General features: G+C 42.5%; 1 protein-coding gene across 4 annotated transcripts in view; it reads left to right on the forward strand.

Moving 5' to 3' along the window:
* Nucleotides 1-185: 185 nt before the first annotated feature.
* YAP1 (Yes1 associated transcriptional regulator) overlaps nucleotides 186-20,164 on the forward strand; it is an 87,250-nt gene continuing 67,271 nt past the window's right edge. For 2 of the 4 annotated variants that reach the window (XM_033052717.2, XM_033052716.2), the window contains exons 1-2: nucleotides 187-827; nucleotides 3,757-4,004. In XM_033052717.2, the coding sequence (XP_032908608.1) occupies nucleotides 504-827; nucleotides 3,757-4,004 (572 nt within the window). In that variant the 5' untranslated portion in view covers nucleotides 187-503. Of the gene's footprint in view, nucleotides 828-3,756; nucleotides 4,005-20,164 lie in introns of all 4 variants that reach the window. The other 2 variants (XM_033052715.2, XM_033052719.2) reach the window with 2 other exon arrangements.

The raw sequence follows: 20,164 nt of genomic DNA on the forward strand, positions 1-20,164 counted from the left end.
GGCGTGGGCGGGCGCGAAGCGAGGGGCGGCACGGTGCCGGCCGGGCCGGGGCCGCAGCGGGGGCCGGGGGATCCGAGGGATCCGGGGGGGCCGCGCAGCGCCCCGGGCGGGAGGCGGTGCGGGCGGGCGCGCGCAGGAGCGCGGCGAGCACGGGCTCCCTCGGTCGGATACGGTGCGGGCGGGCTCAGGAGGGGCGGAGCCGGCGGCGGAGAGTGATTCGGGCGGGCGTAACTGCGAACTTTTGTTTGGTGTGTTGTGTGAGTTAGTTTCCGCCGCCGGGACAGAGGCGCCGGCCGGGCTGGGCCGGGCTCGGGGAAGCGCCGCACGGCCGGAGTTGTTTTGCCAGTTGCCGCGGCCGGGTCGGCTTCACGACCGAGGGGTGAGAAGCACCGGCGACAGCAGGACGAGCCCGCGGCCCGGGGAGCGGGGCATGCGGGACTGGGAATCCGAGCTCTGAGTCGCCGAGCCCCGCCAGGGAAGCGCCGGGGGGTCCCGACGGAGCCATGGATCCTGGGCAGCCTCAAACGCAGCAGCCGCCGCAGGCAGCGCAGCCCCCGGCCTCGCAGCAGCAGCAGCCGCCGCCGCAGCCCCCGGGCGCGGTGTCGGGGGCCCCGGCAGGCGCGGCGCAGCCCCCGGGTGCGGGGCCCCCTCCGGCGGGGCACCAGATCGTCCATGTGCGGGGCGACTCGGAGACCGACTTGGAGGCGCTGTTCAACGCCGTGATGAACCCCAAGGGCGCCAACGTGCCACACACGCTGCCCATGCGACTGCGGAAACTGCCCGACTCCTTCTTCAAGCCGCCCGAGCCCAAGGCCCACTCCCGCCAGGTGAGGGGGAGGGAAGGAAGGGGCCCGCGCCGCAGGCGGGCGGGGGGCGGCCCGGCCGGGCCGTGTTCCCCCTCCCCGCCGCCAGCTCCTCCCGGGGGAGGCGTGTGGGGGAGGGGGCCGGGGCGGGAATCCGCCGGGCCGAGCGGGGTGGGGGGCGCCCGCCCGGGGCTGTCGGGGCGCTCTCTGCCGCCCCCACCCCCCTTTATTTATTCTTCCCCTGGGGCAGGGCCGCCTCCCGCGCCCCGGGACGCCGACAGGGCCGGGGCCGCGGGGGGAGGGCGGGCGAGCGCTGGCCCCGTCCCGGGCTCCAGCGGGGCCTCGAGCTCCACATCCGCTCCTTGGCTATCTCGGCCTCACCGGGAGGGCGACAGTGGGGGCGAGCTCCTAAAACTTGGGTGAAAACGTTTCGCTTGGAATTGCGGTTCGCGGTCCAATTCCCTGCCCTCTGTGGAAGGGGTCGATGAAGTGGTCCCAAACCTACACCCCCTCGCTCGCCCCGTCGGACAGTAAATATGGATGTTACTTTTCCACCATTTCAGCACGGCGCTGGGTTGAGTAGGATTAACCCCCCACATACACACGCACGCACTTCCGAAGTTAATTCCCGATCCAGACGCCAGGTCTGACGGCGTCCAGGGTCCGCCGGGCGCAGCGCCCGCATCCAGGGCAGCGGCGGCAGCCTGGGGCCGGGGCTCGGAGCCGCGGGGCCTCGGCCGAGGCGGCCCGGGGGAGGGAGGGAGGGATGCGGGGCAGGGCCGCGCAGGGAGCGGGGGAGGGATGCGGGGCAGGGCTGGGAAGGGGCGGGGCAGGGCCGGGGGGAAGGGGCGATGCGGGGGCAGGGCCGGGGAGGAGCGGGGTGGGGGATGCGGGGCAGGGTCGTCGCTCGGCCTCCGGGAACGTTTGGCGCTTAAGCAGCGGGACTTGTGTACCAAGACCTGAGTGCTGGTGTGAATACGAACGAAAGCTAATGCTATTACCAACTTTTTGGACGGAGGTTGTGCCTACCTAGTCGCGTGTTATTAAGTAATGAACTTTGTTGCTAAGCTATAAACCAAGTTTTATTATTGTCTATTGTCACTTTATCTGTGTAGCCAGTAAGAGTGAGACTCGCTGTATACTGGTGCCTGGTACCGGTGTTGTTAAGGGTCTGTCAACATTTCCATTATTAAACTTCTGTTTTGAACGATTTATAACTTGACTTCAGAAGTTCATTCCAGACTGAACCTTGGCATGTACTCTCTTAGCCTAGGAGTTAATTCGTTTTCCAAATACTCAAAGTAGTCTGGCCTTTATATAGGAAGACTGAGAAGAAAATTGGAAGGGGTGGAGCTGATCTGCTTCTGTAGTTTTGCTAGCTTCTGAATTGCAGATCTTTAATAACATACTGAAAACCAACAAGGAATTTACATATAGTTTACATATAGTGTTCTCCCAACTTGTGCAAATCTCATCGCAGTTCCATTGTGTACAAATCTGAACAGGTAGACATTTGTCTAACATCTGGTGCTGTCTTGTTAAATACAATGACTGCAGTTAAATAGCTATCGTATTTGAAATGCACTTAAGGTGTGCGATGGGCATACAACTTTTGGTTGTACTTTTAGGCTTAGCCTTATATTCCTTGTGTATGTTAATCTTCGTTTGTAAAGGATATTTAGTTGAATCACTGTTCCTTGTATCACTCAGTGGCTCCTGAAACACAAACTTGAAATCCAGCTAAGGCAAGAGAGAATCATTTGCTTCATTGTGGAGTGTTTTCATTTTGTCTTCTGTCTAGTTGTGTCACATAAACATTCTGGTTAAAGAAAAGGTCTCTATTTATTTTCTGTGATTCTCAGGAATTAAAATATTGCAAATCCACTTGATTTACTCCTTGCTTATTTTGTCTGGATGTAAGTACAAACTGATTTGTTTCCAGTTGAGCACATGGGGCTTCATGTGTGCTTGCATACAGATGGAGTGAAGCAGGACTAAAGTATGTGTAAGTGGGGCCTCAAATGGTGCAATACCTTGTGTAGAGAGGTGTGACAGGGACTGATACATGCATCTCATTATAGGTGTCGATGTTGTTCTTGTCTATTTATGAAACCAGTTAATTAGTAAATATATTTTTAAAGCCACTTTTACTTTAATCAAGTTTTCAGAGCTTCCTTTTCTGTTCCCTGTGTGACATGTATTTACTACTGGCAAGGACGTTCAGTGAACTTCGGAGTGGTGACTCCAGTGAATGTGTTTGTGAGTCATTTTGATTGACTGGTTCAACCGTTTGCTGAGGCCTTGCTTTGGATAAAGCATGGACAGACTCTTTGTACCCTTAAAAGTTTGAGTTATTAGCAAATGTTATGTTCAGTCCTCTTGTATAGTTTTTTTTATGGTTGAATTAGTGAATCTTCCTCCATTGGAACTCACTGATGCCAGTTGTTATTTCACTATTGCTTTTCTTTTTGTGTGATCTTTTAAATCTCTACGGGGTGGAGGGTGGTGTGTGCATGTACTTGAATCCCCGCACCCCCACTTGAAAAGGAGAGTGGGAAATTAACTCCTCCAGCAGAAAGTGGGAGTGATGGTAGTGTGTGGGTGCAGTCCAGTAACAAACCACTTAGTGTGCTGGAAGAGATCTCCTGACTGCAGGCAGGTTTGTTCTTAATCCTGTGCTGAGAAGTAAGAACTTTAGTTTTCAGAATTAAACTAAGGGCTCTCAACACATACAGTTAATGTTTATCGACTTGCACAAGGGTTATTGTCATGCTGGTTGACCAAACTACATGGAGGCTTGCTTGAACAGTAACAACTGGAAAATAAGCAGAATTTTAGAACAACTGAGCTATGAATTTCTCCTGAAATGTTCCTTTAAAGTGAAATGTCTTCTGACAGCTGTATTTCTACTGAAATATAGGAATCTTAATAAAAATGGTTTCACTCCTGGCAGGCCAGCACTGATGCCGGGACAGCAGGAGCCCTGACCCCACAGCATGTCCGAGCTCATTCCTCTCCAGCATCACTGCAGCTGGGAGCTGTTTCTCCAGGGACACTTACACCCTCTGGAGTAGTGACTGGACCTGGAGCTCCATCTTCTCAACACCTCCGCCAGTCTTCTTTTGAGATCCCTGATGATGTACCTTTGCCACCAGGTTGGGAGATGGCTAAGACACCATCTGGACAGAGATACTTTCTTAAGTAAGTAAAATTTCTTTTAAATTAGCTGTGTATCTCTCTTTTTTTTTTGGTTGGGATATGTATTTTGTTTTACAGTCTTAGAATTTCAGTAAATTTAATTTTGTTTAAAATATGTATTTTTTGAAACACACTCCTGATTCTAAGTAGGGGACCCTACTACTTCGGTATCAATTCTGCTGTTTCTGAAAACAGTGTGGTAGTCCGTGAATATTTGTCCTCTCTTAATCTAAGTAAAGAATGTCATCCATTATAACGTGTACTAAAAATTCCATGAAATGAGCATAGTCATTCTTGAACAGTGAGACTTTTGGATTTGCTGAATACTGTCAGAGTTTTCACGCAGGTCAAGATACCTAATACAGATGTGAACATGCAGTGTTAACTTTAGAGACTATTGTAGTAACAATATGTCAGGACTTTTCATCTTTTGTTTAAGGACAGTCATCAAATAACACAATCAAAATGTTTTTCCCTGCTCTCTCTTCCTGAGGTAATTAACATATGTGCTTGATTGCAGTATTTGTGTTTGTAATTTGACTCATCTGCGTTCCTGGCAATGAAAAGGAAATTTCAGAATTTCTAACATTGTTTCATGTTCCTAGAGCTGTAACTTTTCTGCACAGTGCGATTAGTATCACCTTTTCTGTAACTGAAGAAAAGTTACACGTCATCTATTTGAGACCCAGTCCATCAGGAAGGATTTTCTTTTATGCTGTGCAGTTTTCTAAAACAACAGGGACTTGTCTTTCTTTCTGAAAGTGTGCCCACCAGGACCATAACTTGCCCTCAAATATTTTGACTATAATTTGAACTTTTTATTTAGCAGCAAGTCTCGAAATAACCCATTATATGTAATTTGCAGGGTGGGGAGAGGTAACACTGTGTTACTTATGCAAAACTTGTTTCAGCCAAGGAAAACATATTTATCCTTACCGTTCTCTCTGTTGTGATTAATACATGCATGTGATTGAAGTAGTTGAGCTTATAGCCTCAAAAACAAATTTACATTGTCTGCAATGAAACTTGAACTTACAGAACATCTGAAAAAAGTTTCTTGTTTCTGTAGGTGTGCTATTTCCAAACAGAACTTAGCTTTTTTCAACTAAAAAGAGGTTGCAGTAGTTGTCTGAAATTATTTGAGCCTGAAGGTTCCCTTTTGAGAACAATAAATCTCTATTAGAAATATGAAAATAAGCACTAGCTATACATCTTGAAGATGTGATATTTTCTTTGGTGAGGTTTAACAGATCAGTGTGTTCTAGAATATGAGCTCTTCAGCAGGCACAGGTAGAAGGGTTTTTTGAGCTGTGTAAGTTTCTGCCATTTGAGAACTGTAACCTTGAGGAAAGAACAGAATGAGTTTTGAAATGAAAAGCAAACTTTTGGCTTAACTGTGTTAGTGAGAGCTCCTAAAGAGCAGGTTATGAAGCATGAAAAATAGGTATTTGATTTTAAAGTTTTACTGCCACAAGTGTTTGTTCTTGATAGCCCTGTCAGTTTTACAGAAGTTGAAACAGTTTAAGAGATGAAAAACGTCTTCCTGTTCCTAATGAATTTTTAAAATTGTGCTCATTCAGGTGAAATTAAAATGAAAGATTTATTCTTGGAAAGCTTTTTCTACTGTTTGAATATTACCACAAAAATCTTTCCTTCTTCTGCAAGTTTTTTTGTCCTTTCTTGGTGTCCTGGTATCCATTTCAAAGGGTCAGGTTTCAGCAAGAACAATAAAGAGCCTGAGACTGGAAAGTACACACAAGTCTGGCAAACTCATCTGCATGAGCAAGATCGTTTGTTCTCAAGCAGACATCCAAAGTAAATGATTGAAAGAACTGCTAGCTGTGAAGGATGTGTCTTGAAGGGGAAAGGAGTGGAAACAAACCAGGTTGTTAGGAAAAAAAATAAAGGCTGTGCTTTTTGAACCTCTCCCTGCTGGGTCACATGCTGACCTTCGGAGATTTTAAACATTGTAATGGGCTGTTTCCTTTTGGCTTTCCTTGGGTGATACAGTGGTATGGGAGAGTCTAATAAGGACAGCTCTGTTCACACTTGAAGAACATTTCTTCATAAAAGGTTGCTTAAGTTTATCTACAGGTGAGATCCACCAACTTAATTGGAGTTTGTTAAGATTTGTAAAAACCGTTTAAAGTACTGGCGCAATGTTTGTTCTATATGTGTAGGAAACTCAAAGAAATTTAAGACTAGTTTTGAGTAACAAGTATACTGAAGGTTTTTTTCAGTGGTGAGTTGTAAGTTCTATCTCACACCTACAAGCCCCCTATTAAAACTCATATCTTGCCTAGTTATACTTTAAACATTTGCTTGAAGTGTGAGTACTAAGATTTCTGATTCTAAATACCTTTAATATGGTTCCTTCTACCATACGTAGATTTTTAGTGTCTCTTCCAAGTATTCAGCTTTTTTTCTTGATTGGCTGCATCGCTCTTTGTTTCCACTTGCTCTGTTCTGTAACCACTCCGTGAGCAGTCTGGTAATCAGGGTCTAGAAAGATCTTTGCAGAATAGGTAACAGTATTAGATTTTTTCCAGATGTCAGTAAGCCTTATGGTTATAGTTATCATAATATGCTACAGTGCAAAGAGAATAATACAAAATTGAGTACCATACTTAATACACTGTGGAATTACAGTCACTTCCACTAATCAGTGGGTCAAATGCTGCAAACATAGTAATTTGTGCAAAGAAATGAAAAGAGAGAAAATATGGGAGAGAAAATACTTAATCATCTCTCTCTGTGTGTATATATATAGAGATAGATGCATAGAGTTGTTTGGCCGGATATTTTATATACACACCCCATGTATCCATACTTACTAAAAGAAGGTGAGAGTGGTACTATAGGGTTTGAACCAGAACTGCTCTTGTAAATTAGTCTGTCATCTGGATGAATAGACCCCTTTTGTATGAATGCCCAACATATGATTTGCCAGAATTCTTCTCATTAGCATTCATCTCACTGTTATGAGTAGTACTGCTGAGTGTAATTTTCCCTTAGTGATGATTTTGAGCAGTGGGTTAAGGCCTGCTTACTGTACAGCTGGTAAAACTATTTTTTACTGATACTGCTCCTTCAGTGGAGCTCATAAGCTGAGACTTGCCTGGTTAGTAAGTGGCCACATCTGAGTCATCTCTCACTGGTGTGTGGTAGCTTTAGTCCATTCTTAAACATACAGTAAGAAGGCCGAGCTCGGTTTGTGTGGTGATGTCAATTGCATTGCTTTTTAACCGCTTCCTGTTAGCCAGCTGCTGCTTGACATTTCGGTGAACTGTGCAGAAAGATAGGGGATCGCTCTCGAGGCAAAAGATAATGTACAGTGGGAGTAGCAGACACCAGCTTGCAGAAAGAACAAACAAATTTTGCTCAGTTTTAGAATTACTCTTGTATCATTTTAAATTAGAGTTATGCTTTTAATTCTTACAGAGCTTGTGTAATACCCCTTCTCTTGTTGTAGTGTGAGGAAAAGTTAACTGATTGTCCAGCAAACAAGTCTTGTAATTATTTTTCCTACAGGAAGTAGTTCTTGCAAGCAGTTTATCAACAACTTCCTATTTTTTCTGTGAAGTGTTGAATGACTTCCTGAAGGAGGCCAAGGTGGTTTTCATTAGTATTTGTGGGCGTGTTTGAGGTGTTCATCCATCTGGCAGAAAAAGAGATTGCTGTTACACATTTCTCATGTGCTCTGTACAGAGGTATGGCTTTGGATGTTATGAAACCAACTAGTTTTAAGACAACAGGGAAGCTATAATTTTAATTTTTTTTTTTTTAATTTCGTCATGTCACACATGAAAAATATTCAGTGATGCTCTTGCATCCTGTTTTTACCCCTGACTGGTACTACCCACTACACCAATATCCTCTGCTCCCCTCAGTCTCCGCACCCCACCAAAGTAATGCTAGTTTTCAAGGACAAAAGATGTTCATTGGAAAAACTGCAGCCACAGCTGCATATTTTATTGAATACCTTGATTTAGTGTGGAGGTGCATGGTCAGAGTCATCAGTATGACTTCTTGTGTTTATAATTCTGGCAAGCTGGTCAGTAAAATGGCACTATTGTTGGAAACCAGAACTGTAACCACTGCTTTTGATGGGCTTCTCCGCTTTTGAAGATCTTCGGTTGCTAAATTCTATTGGTAATATGTCAAGTTACTTGCATTTTTATATTGATTGTTTGACTGTTTAAGAAAATACTCAAAATATCAAAGTTCTCCCTAGAAAAAGTCATGAAAAAATGGCACTGTGGACACTGTCAGTTTCAGAATACAACTGAAGGAAAAACACTTAGTTAAAACACTTTCAAAGGAAAGCTTTCTGTGGTATGTTTTTGACAGTTTAAAGGAAGACAGTCACAGTACTACTAAGTGTATATTTTTCCTTCTGCCTCTTACTTTGAAGAGTTCTGTGAAGGAACAAGTTATTTTGAATTCACAATTCTGAAGATTTCAATATCTTTGAAAGGGCCGAGGAAGAATAAGGACAAATGTGCCTCATTTGTGTTAGCACTGAGACTGGGGATCAGTGAAAGCAGTGGCACAGTTTTCCTGTGTTGGGTAAAACAACGCTATCCATACATTCAATACCCTGCTGTACAATATGATTTTATAAGACAATTCCAAAAGGCAGTTTAAATATGATTTCAGGTAAACCAAAAACATCTTGTGGTTTTCACTAACGTATTTTTTTTTATTTATAAGCATATTGACATTTATTCTCTTCAGAAGAAAATAGAATTGGGGAAAATACAGTATCCGTGGCACCTAGTTGGAAGTCAATAATTAAATTCTCTCTGAGGATTTTTTTTTTTTAATTAGTTGTTGATCTGAACTTTTCTTCTTCCCATGGGTTTTGTCTTTCACATGTCTCTCATAAAAATAGTCTTTGTGCTTTATAGTGTCTGATTTTGGGTTTATATGCTTTAGGTATCTTGTACTGCTTTGTGGCACTGCTTTCCTATCTCCTGAATCAAATTTGAGATCAGTTTTATCTTACTGGTGATCTGAAAACTTTTTATTATGTTGAAAGTTGTAATTGTGACCAAGTCTTAAGCTGAGTTTTTTATAAAGTACAGTAATTTCACGACTATAAGGCGCACCCTTTTGACTAAAATTTTCCCTCGAACCCGGAAATGCGCCTTATAGTCCGGTGCGCCTTATCTGATGTACAAAGTTGCGAAATTTGCCAAACCGGAAGTGTGAGCTGTGAGCCGTGGGGGGAGCCGGAAGTGCCACGGCAGCTGGCTGGGGGTGGGCCCGGAGGCCCACGGCACCGCCCCTGCTGGGTGGAGGCGGGCCAGGGGGCCCGCGGCACCGCCTTTATCGGGTCCAGGCAGTCTCGGGGGCCCATGGCTGCCGAGTGAATTCCGCCCAGAGGGGCCGTGGCACCCGCCTTCCCGGCTCCAGGCAGTCCCGGGGGCCCATGGCTACCGGGTCCAGGGGGGCCCAGTGGCTCGCGGCACCGCCCCTGCCGGGTGAAGGCGGGCCCGGGGGCCAATGGCTGCCTGGTTGAGGCGGGGCCTCAGCCAGCAACTGCGCGGGGTGAGCCGGGGGCGGAACCTCGCTGCAAAAAAAAAAAATGCGCCTTATCTGATCTACAAAGTTGCGAATTTTGCCAACTCCGGGCGGGTGCACCTTATAGTCCGGTGCACCTTATGGTCGTGAAATTACTGTAATTTATAATTAAAAATACTGAAGTATCTCTGATTAGTAATAAGAAGAGTATTCAAATAGAGGTTTAATCAGAATTTCTTGTTTTTAAAAAGATGTTGCTGCAGTTCTACTTATTTAATATTTCATCTGGTTATATTTGAGAACTGTGGCATTAAACTCTTAGTGTAGTTGCACTGCTATGGAACTAATTCTGTTTTCTGAGGTTTTGACTTCTAAAGACAAACAAGAATTTGATATAAATCAAGATGAGCATCTTCTGGATTTTTATCCTTTTGCATTTTTTTTTCTGTATGCAGAAGGTGGTAAAGAATTACAGTAGTGGGGTTTTTAGTAGTCATCTGGCTTGTAGCATAGGGTAGTCTTAACCCCTCAATCACATGATGGAAATTGCTGCCTAATAGAAAGCAGTAAAATAATAAAAGAATGTTAATTTGAAAATTCCCATGAACGTGAGACTGAGCGCACTACCACATCCTATTTTTGCAAGAAGCTTCTAATGGGTAAATGCTGTTGAAGTGATCAGTGGCATGTTCAGATAAAATCATACCAGCTTTTACAAGATTCATCTTTTACTCTGTTATCTTTCTTCTGGATATGAAAAAATAACAGTAGCTTTGAAATTCTAAATGTAAAGCCATCACTTATACTTTGCTCAATTTCCCTCTGCAGTTGTGGCACAGTAGCTGCAAATTTTTAAAAGCTAACACAGCAAGCAAATTGGATTTTTCCCTCTGTCTGATTTTGACTAAACCCTCAGAGAAGGTCACTTATTAGCAGTGGGAGTGCTGAAATATTTCACATCAGGACCTAAATTAAGTCACATATAAAATTGAAACACAGTTCCTGTTGTCCTCAAAGACTCATTTTCCCATATTGGCTGTAAGTACTGGACATAAACACTTAGGAAGTGATACCCAGGAGAGCAAGAGATGTTGCTCAGGGCTGAGGGACAAGGTTAACTATTAAAACTTGTCTGAATTACAAGCAATCTTGATTAAGACTAAATACCTCTCCTCTGCAACCAACCAAAGAAAGAAAACAAAAATGAGGTAAACAGCAACAGAGATCTGCCATCCAAAACTAGGGATGTTTGTCTTCTTTTTATATGTGGCCAGAGCACTGCATGTGTTTATCTTCACAGCTGGGAACAAATTCAGATGATGTAATTAGATTTAGTTTAACCTTTTAAAACTGATTGCCACTCAGTTCTCATTAATTTGTGTCCTTGTGTTTTTTATAATTCCAACATACTTGCATGTATTGTTTGTAGAGTTCTCATATACCTCTGCAGTAAAACTCAGTAATTGTGAGTGGAACTTGCTGTCTTTTGCTATTTGAGTAAATGTTCCTTTTTTTAAGGTGTGGTTTTTTCTTTTTTTTTTAATCTCTCCCCTTGGCAACAAACTGTGAGTGATTATGTAAATGCTAATATTTACCTGACTCCATTTCTCAAGTAAATTCTAAAGAAAATTTCACTTGGTTGAATGCAGGAAATTTACAGGAGATTTCTGTGAGTAGCAGTCCTCTGGTAGGTGCCCCTAAGATACGGGCACCATGTAGTTGGCCGAAGAGAATGACAGAATTGTGTCTAGGGGAGATCTAACAGGGTGGGAATCAGCAGGATGGAAAACATTCTTGGGGGAATGTTATATTGGAATGCTAACAGATAGATGCCATGTGGCATGTGTCCATTGCTGGACAGTGTCCCCAAACAGTTAGCTAAAACCTGATTTTGATGTCAGGCTCTATTGGGAAATTTACCTGATGAACTGTGTTTTTTGTTAGGCATTTGAATAGGAACCTACAGCATGGAGAAAATTTGTTTTTAATATTAAAACAATACTTCGTAGCTGCTTTTTGCTAAATAAAACTGCAGTTTTATTTGGAGAACAAAAGTTTTTGTAAGATGTGACTAAACTGTGTCCCTGTTTCATGGCCTCCTGAAGTGCTTCTTGAAGTCTGTTTTCTGGGATTCACTATGTTGCTGTTTTATTTGGCTTTTAACTAAGTTACTTCAGGCTGTGTTTCAGGCAAGTATTCTAAATTGCTGGGTAAGTCAAAGTAATAATACAAAGCTGCCTTGTAAAGTAAGACTTTTACCAGTATACTGCCTGTCAGTCATGTCAGTTACTAAGGAGACAAAGCTGTCTTGAAAACAGTCTTGGACTTTGCTTTAATTTTGCTAACGAGGCTTTGCTGCGTCACAGTGAAAGACCTGATCTCTTTTGTTAAGTCTCTGACTTGCTGTTTGATAACTTAGATCTGTGTTAGGGCTTCAGTTACTGATTATTACACTGAGGTTGTGAAGCCAGTTTTTTTCTGCTGAATTGTTTTATAGGAAAGTCAAGTAAAGGTCATTTACTATTGCTAGTTTATCTCCAGTGAATTCTGATTTGTTGAAAACTTTGTTGGAAGTCTGTCTGCGTTACACAGACTTGTTTAAACAGTGTTACAACTTCAAGGATGCCTTTCCCTTTCTGATTCCCTTGTTACAAGTAAACTTTTTGCCTATCAAGTTAGACATCTATGGCTGAATAAAGCATCTGAAAGCAAAGAAGCATAGGTTTATAGGCAAAATGGAATTCTTTAAATAAGGAAATAAATTCAACTCACAGGTATATTTTCTTATTGGATCTCACTTCTCAGTTATTTTTTCTAATTTGTTGTACTTACTTGAAAAGCTGGGTTGGCAAGTTGATTACAACATTTCACGTAGTCTCTTTAGAATGGTGAAAAATAGAGTAAAAGAGAAATTTCTTCCTGTGTTTGCTGACTATGCTGTTGGTGTATTTAATATGTTAATAGACCTAAATGTCCAATGAACGCATAATTCAGTAGTGATTTTTATTTACAAAACTTTTGTCACTCTCAGAGCAGCCAGCTTTGCATGAGTTAAGGATATGAAATATATATTCTTGAAAAGGTGTAATCCTCTATATAAAAGGCTGTGACAAAGTTGCTTTGAAGCATGTTCTATGCCATCTTTAGAGGCTGTTTTTGTATATGTAAGAAAAACATGTTTGCAGAAAAAAGTAATACTGTACTGTTGTCTTGGGTTACTCCAAACTAAGACAACTGTAACTGGAATTTAGGTGTCCATTGACTTCAGGATGGTCTTTGGGTCATGATGAATTATACTCATTTAATTGTTAAATGTTTGAAATACTTCAGTTTTCAGTGAAAACAGTTAATAGCACATTCTGTGGTTACAGGATTTTCTACAAAAGAACCTGGCTGCGCTAAAATTGCCTGTGTTCTTGTATGGGTAGATTTTTGAGAACTTTTTATTATTTTGCTGTTGACAGAGTTATGTTATCATCAGTGTGGACCTGTGTTTCATTTTTATACCTTCAGCCTCTAAAACCATGCATACTTAATTTCTGTGTATATCACTTGTGGCTAGTGAGTGCAACATTTTGAGCTGAAGTAAGCATTCTCCTTCATAACTGGTATTTCAGGTTTTCACTTTATGAGATTTTAATTCTAAAACTAAGCAGACCTTAGATTTTGGAACCAAATAATCACTAAGTAACAGAGGGCAGGAACTTTCAGATTTGTAGTGTTAGTACTGTTAATCTTTGATTGTGAGGGTTTGGCTTTGTCTTTTTATTTTTCCTGTAATGATTAGTAACAGGAAAAAGGTGTATTGGATATTTAACAATATCCTGGTAATTTAGACATTGGTTAGGCATAAGGAAGAGAAAATGTGAAACATTAGCATGAACAGTTAGTTAAGAATTAACATTTTAGCATCCATATTAACAAGGTCAAAGGAAGTCTTAATTACAAGCTTTAAAAAATTTTCTGCAATTCAGAATTGTCCCCATTTTTTATTATGCTGTCAGACAGGTCCTGACATGATCAGCTTTTTGTTATGCAAATTTGCTGAGGAACTTGGACGGTTAATTGTTTTTTTAATGAATTAAATTTCAATTTTTTGTGGTAATGTCGCCAGGAAAAAAGAATCAGTCGATCAACTTCATTGTTGTGGTACCCATTTTCCAACTTTCAGTTTCAGTGTTGCATTGGAACAGGGAAGCAGAAGGGGGATGCTTTTGTTTTCTTCTGGCACAAGTATTTGCAAGTATCTGGTGTAGCTTCTGCTGACAGCTACGGTTTGAATCCTGTTTATGCAGCTCAGAGATTGTGGATGAACTTTAACTGATTCCTTTGCTCTTCAAACTTGGAGCAGAAGTGTAGGCTCCTGTCTGTGCCAAACTTTACCTTTTTTTAATGGCCTCAAGTGAAACCTAAGGAGGATGATTTTAAGTGGTTTCCAAGCTAAGGTAACAACTAGCTTATCAAATAGTTGAGGGAGTGGCAATAAAGTGGAAATTGTTAGCTTTTGTCGTGGATATAATTTATGTATGTCAGTTTATGGGAAGAAGTCTTTTATATTCGCAAGAAACAATTGAACTCTTGTGTTGTGCATGCAAATGTTTGTATGGAATTGATTTGAAATAGAGGAGATTCTGTATTGATGCATTTTACTTTGCCAGGATCTTGGCATAACTTGACTATAACTTTGTAAAATTCTTTATGTGAAAGGTATAAGCAAGCCTGCAATTTTGCTAATGTGTGGTGCTTTTACTTCTTAACTAGCTTATGTGACTTCTTTCTGATTTCTCCTGATAAATATATTTGATCATTATTGAACTTACACACCTTTAAACACTTTACTGAAGTATATAAAAACCGAATGTAACTATTCAGTTACACATCCACGATTGATTAAAATTTTCCAGCCTCAACTACCTTATGCAGGTATTTATGTATGTACTGTGTCTCTTCATGTAGTCAAACTGCAAGATAGACTTTAAATAAAAGCTGTTCTTCTATTCTACAGGATGCGGTTCAGTTCTTGACTTCCAGCTAAAAATCTTGTCTGTTCTGCAAGTTGCAGAAGACTAAAGAAGATGCAAACTCCAAAGAGTTATATTAAATTACTGCCGTGCAGTAACAACTGGTGCTGGCACACTGTGCTTTTTACCACAATCCTTTCATTTGCACTTCATTAGGACTAGTAGGTTTTCCTTAGGTTGGTATAAATCTTGTATACCATTTGAGGCAGTATTTCTGCTAAAGAAAAAAATATTTGTCTGTTGTCTAACAGCTATTAGGCTGTTTAGCTCATGTTGATGCCCAGCATTTTAGATGAGTGCTGGTGGATCCTAACAGCAAGACTGAACTACAGAATCAGATAATAGTGTTGTGTTATCATAGAGGTATCTTTCTGAGTAACACATCTGAAATATACTTAAAATTATCAGGTTAAGAAAAAGAATCAGAAGGTGATATGTGATAGAAGTGGAGATAAAAACCAGCAATACTGGCAGTAGGGATACAGTAGAAATACTACGCTGTACTCTCTCAGTGTCCTCTTGCTTTACGTGAGGTGGTTTAAAACCTAGCAACTGCTGGGCCCTGCTAGCATTGCTTCTGTAAGAGAACTTGTTAACAGCATCACTTGAAACTGCCCCCATTTATACAAACCGAGTCCAGGTGCCTGTTCAGGTAGCTGTCTTGTTGCTAGCAGTGGTTGTGGGCAAATTTCTCTCAAAGACTAAGCAGGGCAGGCATGTACAGTAATTTCACGGTTACAAGCTGCACTGTTTTGACTAAAATTTTGCTCCCACCCCGGAAATGTGGCTTACATTCAGGAGCAGCTAATATGTGAATAATTTTCTGACATTTCCAACCCCAGAAGTGCAAACCGAGGTGCCGAGTCGAGCACCTGCCAGTAAAAGCTGGGACTGCGTGATTGTTACAACTTGGTTACTCTGTTGTGCCGCGGGTGGAGCCGGGCTCTGAGCAGGCAGCACAGGGTGGGGAGGAGGCGGGGGCTCCCTCCTGCTGGCCCCGCGGCTCGGGGGGAGGCGGGGGGCTCCCGTCCCTGCCTGCTGCCGCCGCTGTGGGTGCCAGCGGGCTCTGTGCCCCTCCTGCCACCGCGGCGCAGCGCCGGGCTGGGGTGACCGAGCCCAGCGCAGCAGCGGCTGGCCCCGAGCGGCCCCGCCGAGCGCAGCACCGAGCTGGGCCACCCGACCCCTTTGGCAGCCCCGAGCCCTCACGGCCCGAGCCGAGCCAGTAAACCCCGCCATGCTGCGATTCTGTTACTATTTGGCAACTTTGTTGCACGTGGGTCCTCCCTACGAATGACAGAGCGGCTTGTACTCGGGTGCAGCTTGTGTATGGACAAAGAATGAAATGTTTGCCAACACCTGGCGATGTGGCTTATAGTCAGTGCGGCTTGTAATCGTGAAATTACTGTAGTTTTCAAGCAAATATTCTTCTCTGAGAGCTCAGCTGGCTTCCACCTGCCTTCCAAGACTTGTGCTGTCTCTGCCTGAAGGCCTCTTTTAGCACGGCTGCATGCTTTGGCAAGGAGTCTCTCTCACTAGTCGTCTGTCCACTTCATGAAGAAACGCCTTCCATCTCTGCTAAGCTTGGCTCCCATCAGCTGCATTCAGTGGTGCCCAGTTCAATGTGACAATGAACAGTTGGTTCATACTTGTTCTGTTAAAGATTGCTGTGTTTTTCTCTGGAAACTGCTTCTTTTGAAATTTGAAGAGTCCTAACCTGCTGGATCTTCCTGGAATAGAAGCTTTCTTCAGTTAACCCTACAACCCATCTTTTTCATGTCCTTAGCTCATGTGTTTTCCAATTTTTGTTATTTTTCAAGTAAATTGTTAGGAATGTCTTGCAGCATTCACCATTCTGAACCTTCCGTCTCAAAAGTACTCAATTTATTCTTACTGCCACTTGTCCTTTTTCTCTATATACTTGGTTTTTTTCTCCCCAGTTCTTTGCAGTTAGCAGTTGACCAGAAGTAAATTTCTATCACTGGGGAACTGTGCTGCTGCTGCTGCTACTTTCTCTTGGATAGATTCCAGTGTAAGTTTGTGAGAGTCCCACCTCTGGTGCAAAAGCTGTGGATTCCTCCTTACTAGTGCTGTGTATTTGCTTTATAATTTCTTACTTGTAACTATTTCTTTGTGTCCTATCAGGACCTATCTGCATCCCGTAGCTGCCTTTTGTTTGTTTTAATAAAAACCTACAATACTTGCTGTTCCTAATTAGATCTTGTAATCACTAGTTTCTGAATGCATACTGTGGTTGCTGTGTCTGCAGATGGATAAACGCTGGGATGCAAATACTTCTGTTGGTGCCTTAACCTTGAAAGAGAAAGGTCATCTCCATTCTCTCTGGCTTATATTTGGGAGCTGTTTCAGCCAAATGGAAGTACGCTGGTGTGATAAAATGAGGTGTATGTGCTTTAAAATACCCAAGCAAGATGAATTTCTAGAACAAAATACTTTGTGGATAACAGTACACATGTACTAATTGATCTACTAGGTGTACTGAACCTACTGAGTATGTAGGTCTTGAATTGAATGGAAGTGTGATTAAAGAAGTGAGCAGTGGCAGTGTATTTGGAAGATGGCTTATGTTTCTTCATATACTCAGTTTCAGTGATGCTGAAACAATGTCAGTCTCAACCATGCTTTGAAACTGTCATTTGATATTCTACTAAATTTTGCTACAAAACCACTTCTGCCTGTACCATGCTTTACTTCCTAGTATCTGAATACCAAATACTTACACCATACTTTTCTGTGTCATGCAATATGTCTACATAGCACAAGAGTTCAGTCATCAAAATAGAAGTATTTGGCTTTCCAGAGTTGTGATTTTTTTAAAGATTGTCAACCATCTGTAACTGATTTTGTGATACTGGATATATTGTTTCAAATGTAGCAATTAGTAAATAGATAATAAGGGACAGTTGTCCGAGTCTGAAAAACTCAGTGGAAGCTTTCTTCTCCCACCAGTAAAGGTTGATTGATTCTGCATAGACAGTTCCGCATTGTTCGGGTCTTAAGTTGATGGGAAGTACAAAGAACCATGAATCAACAAGTGATCTAGACATGGTTTGGGTTTTTTTCTGTTTTTCCCATGAAGTTCACAGCCATGGCCATTAGTGTCACTAGCATTATCTGTCCAACCTAGTACTCAGTGAAGGTTGACCATCCATCCAGGCTTCTGCTGAAAGCAAACAAATGTTGCTAAAGCTTAATCAGGTCAGAAGTGATCTGTTGAGCCAAGTAGGAAAACATCCAAGGTTGGAGATACTCCATCCTCCCTTCCTCCTATGAAAATGATCCTTCATATGATGATTTCTCTGCAGCAGAGCAAAATATCTAATGTTGCTCCTGATGAACACAGTGATTTTGTAAAGGGGCTGAAGTTTCTCTACTAGCCAAAAAAAAGAAATGTTCTTTAGGTGATATGTGCCTAAGATTAAAAAAAAAAAAGCATTTAAGGAAGTTGCTATATTGGGTTTGCATAGCAGGATTTGGGTAGTAGGGGGGTTATAGATTTGTTTGAGAAGTTACTAGAAGCTTCCTCCATGTCTCTGAGAGCCAATGCCATCTGGCTCTAAGAAACTGGCGAAGACCGAGGCCATCAGTGACAGAGGTAGTTCTTCTGGAACAATGTATTTAAGAAGAAGGGAGAAAAGCTGCTGCAAAGCAGCAGCAGTAGCTGAAGAGAGGAGTGAGAGTATGTGAGAACAGCCCTGTAGACCCAGCGCAGGTCAGTGTAGAAGGAGGGCCAGGAAGTGCTCCAGCCTCTGGAGCTGAGATCTCCCTGCAGCTCCTGCTGCAGCCTGTGGTAAGGGAGCTGTGCCCCTGCAGCCCATGGAGGTCTATGGGAAGCCCACACTATAACAAGGCTTCTGGCAGGACCCGTGGAGAGAGAAGCCTACACTGGAGCAGGTTTGCTGGCAGGACTTGTGAGCCAATGAGGCATCCACCCTGGAGCAGCCTGTTCCTGAAGGGAACCCCATGCTGTGGGTAGGACCCACACAGGAGCAGTCTGCAGCCCACGGGGGCATCTCATGTTGGAGCTGTTAGTGAAGGACTGCATCCCACACTCAGGGGCCCTGAGTAGACAGCATGTGATGAACTGACAGCAGCCCCCATTCCCTGTCCCCCTGCATTGCTGTCAAGGAGGAAGTAGAGAAATCAGAAGTGAAGTTGAACCCAGGGAGAAGGAAGCATGGGGTAAAGGCGTTTCTTTTAGATTTTATTTTTATTTGTCATTATCCCACTCTGATTTGACTGGCAATAAATTAAACTTGTTTCCCTGCATCATGTATTTTGCCTGTGATGGTGACTAAACTGGTGAGTGATCTCTCTCTGTCCTTACCTCAACCCATGAACCTTTTGTTATATTTTCTCTCCAGCTGAGGAGGGCAGAGATAGCACAGATTTGGTGGGCACTTGGTGGCCCACCAGGGTCAGCTACTAAATTTTCACTGTCGGTTTCTTATACTTAAGTTAGTCCTGTGTTGTGATATCCCATGACTGTCTTACTTTGAGTAAGTTCTCCAAATACTGTGCTGTACTCTACAGTGTACTATGTATTCAGTAATTCATCCAGGGATCTGCCTTACTGGAATACCTGGTTAACATATATCAGTTTTCTTGGTTGTTGCTTACAGTTGTGATCATATTTATGCAATTTCTTTTAAAGCTCTGACAGGTTACTGGATGTGTAATACAGTAATTGCATTTCAGTCTGAATGTGACATGGTTTCTTAAATGCATATGGTGAGTGCTAAGTCATAATAGCAGGGAATCCTATTCAAAATAGAAGAAATTGCTCCTTGCCTGTGAAATCATCCTCTATATTTGTACTGTCAGTGTACACTTAGTGTACTGTAATTATGGGTTTCTGAACAAGCTACAACTGAGAAGAGGAAACTAGATAGAACAAAGAGAAGCCTATTTCCATTGGGAAAGCATGTCTTATAATGTAGTTTAATTTTGGAAAGAAGCCTTACAGCACTGACTTCTCATCTGATTTCCAGAGTGTGGCTGTAATGTGAGTTCATCACACTGGTTCATGGGGGTGGTCTTTTGTCAGCAGTGGTACTCCCTGATTCTTGGTACTACAGTCAGTCTTAATTTTTCTCTTTTGGTTGTTGAACTTGTCATGGCAGATGGGATGTGAATAAGTAAAGTCATGGAAAGACAGCAGAGCCTAATGAGGTTAAAGACATTAGAAGAGGTTGAACTTGAAGAGCAAAAGCAAACTTTGTTCATAGATTTTGTTTTAGGCACCCTGTCTGTGTTTTGTAGCTGAAGCTATGCATAATTATTGTGTAGTTATGTATAAGCCATATATCAGCTTTTTATGTGATTATATTTTTTCAACTAAACTCATTCTCTGATCCAGGTCATGGTATGGCTGCTCAGAGGAGGAAATGAGGTAGATGCTTCATGTGAGAGATTTCATCTGACATCAGAATCTAGTTTTACTTTTCTGTCAAAACAATTCTCTATTCCATAAAGTATTTCATTTACACTTGGGTGTGTGAGCTAAATTCAGCTGAAATCAGCAAGGGATGTGTGGTGGTTTTGTGGTTGGATTTTTTTTTTTTTTTTTTTTTTTTTTTTTGGTTTGTGGTTTTGAGG

The sequence above is a fragment of the Catharus ustulatus genome, chromosome 2, assembly GCF_009819885.2.
Source record: "Catharus ustulatus isolate bCatUst1 chromosome 2, bCatUst1.pri.v2, whole genome shotgun sequence".
NCBI lineage: Eukaryota > Metazoa > Chordata > Aves > Passeriformes > Turdidae > Catharus > Catharus ustulatus.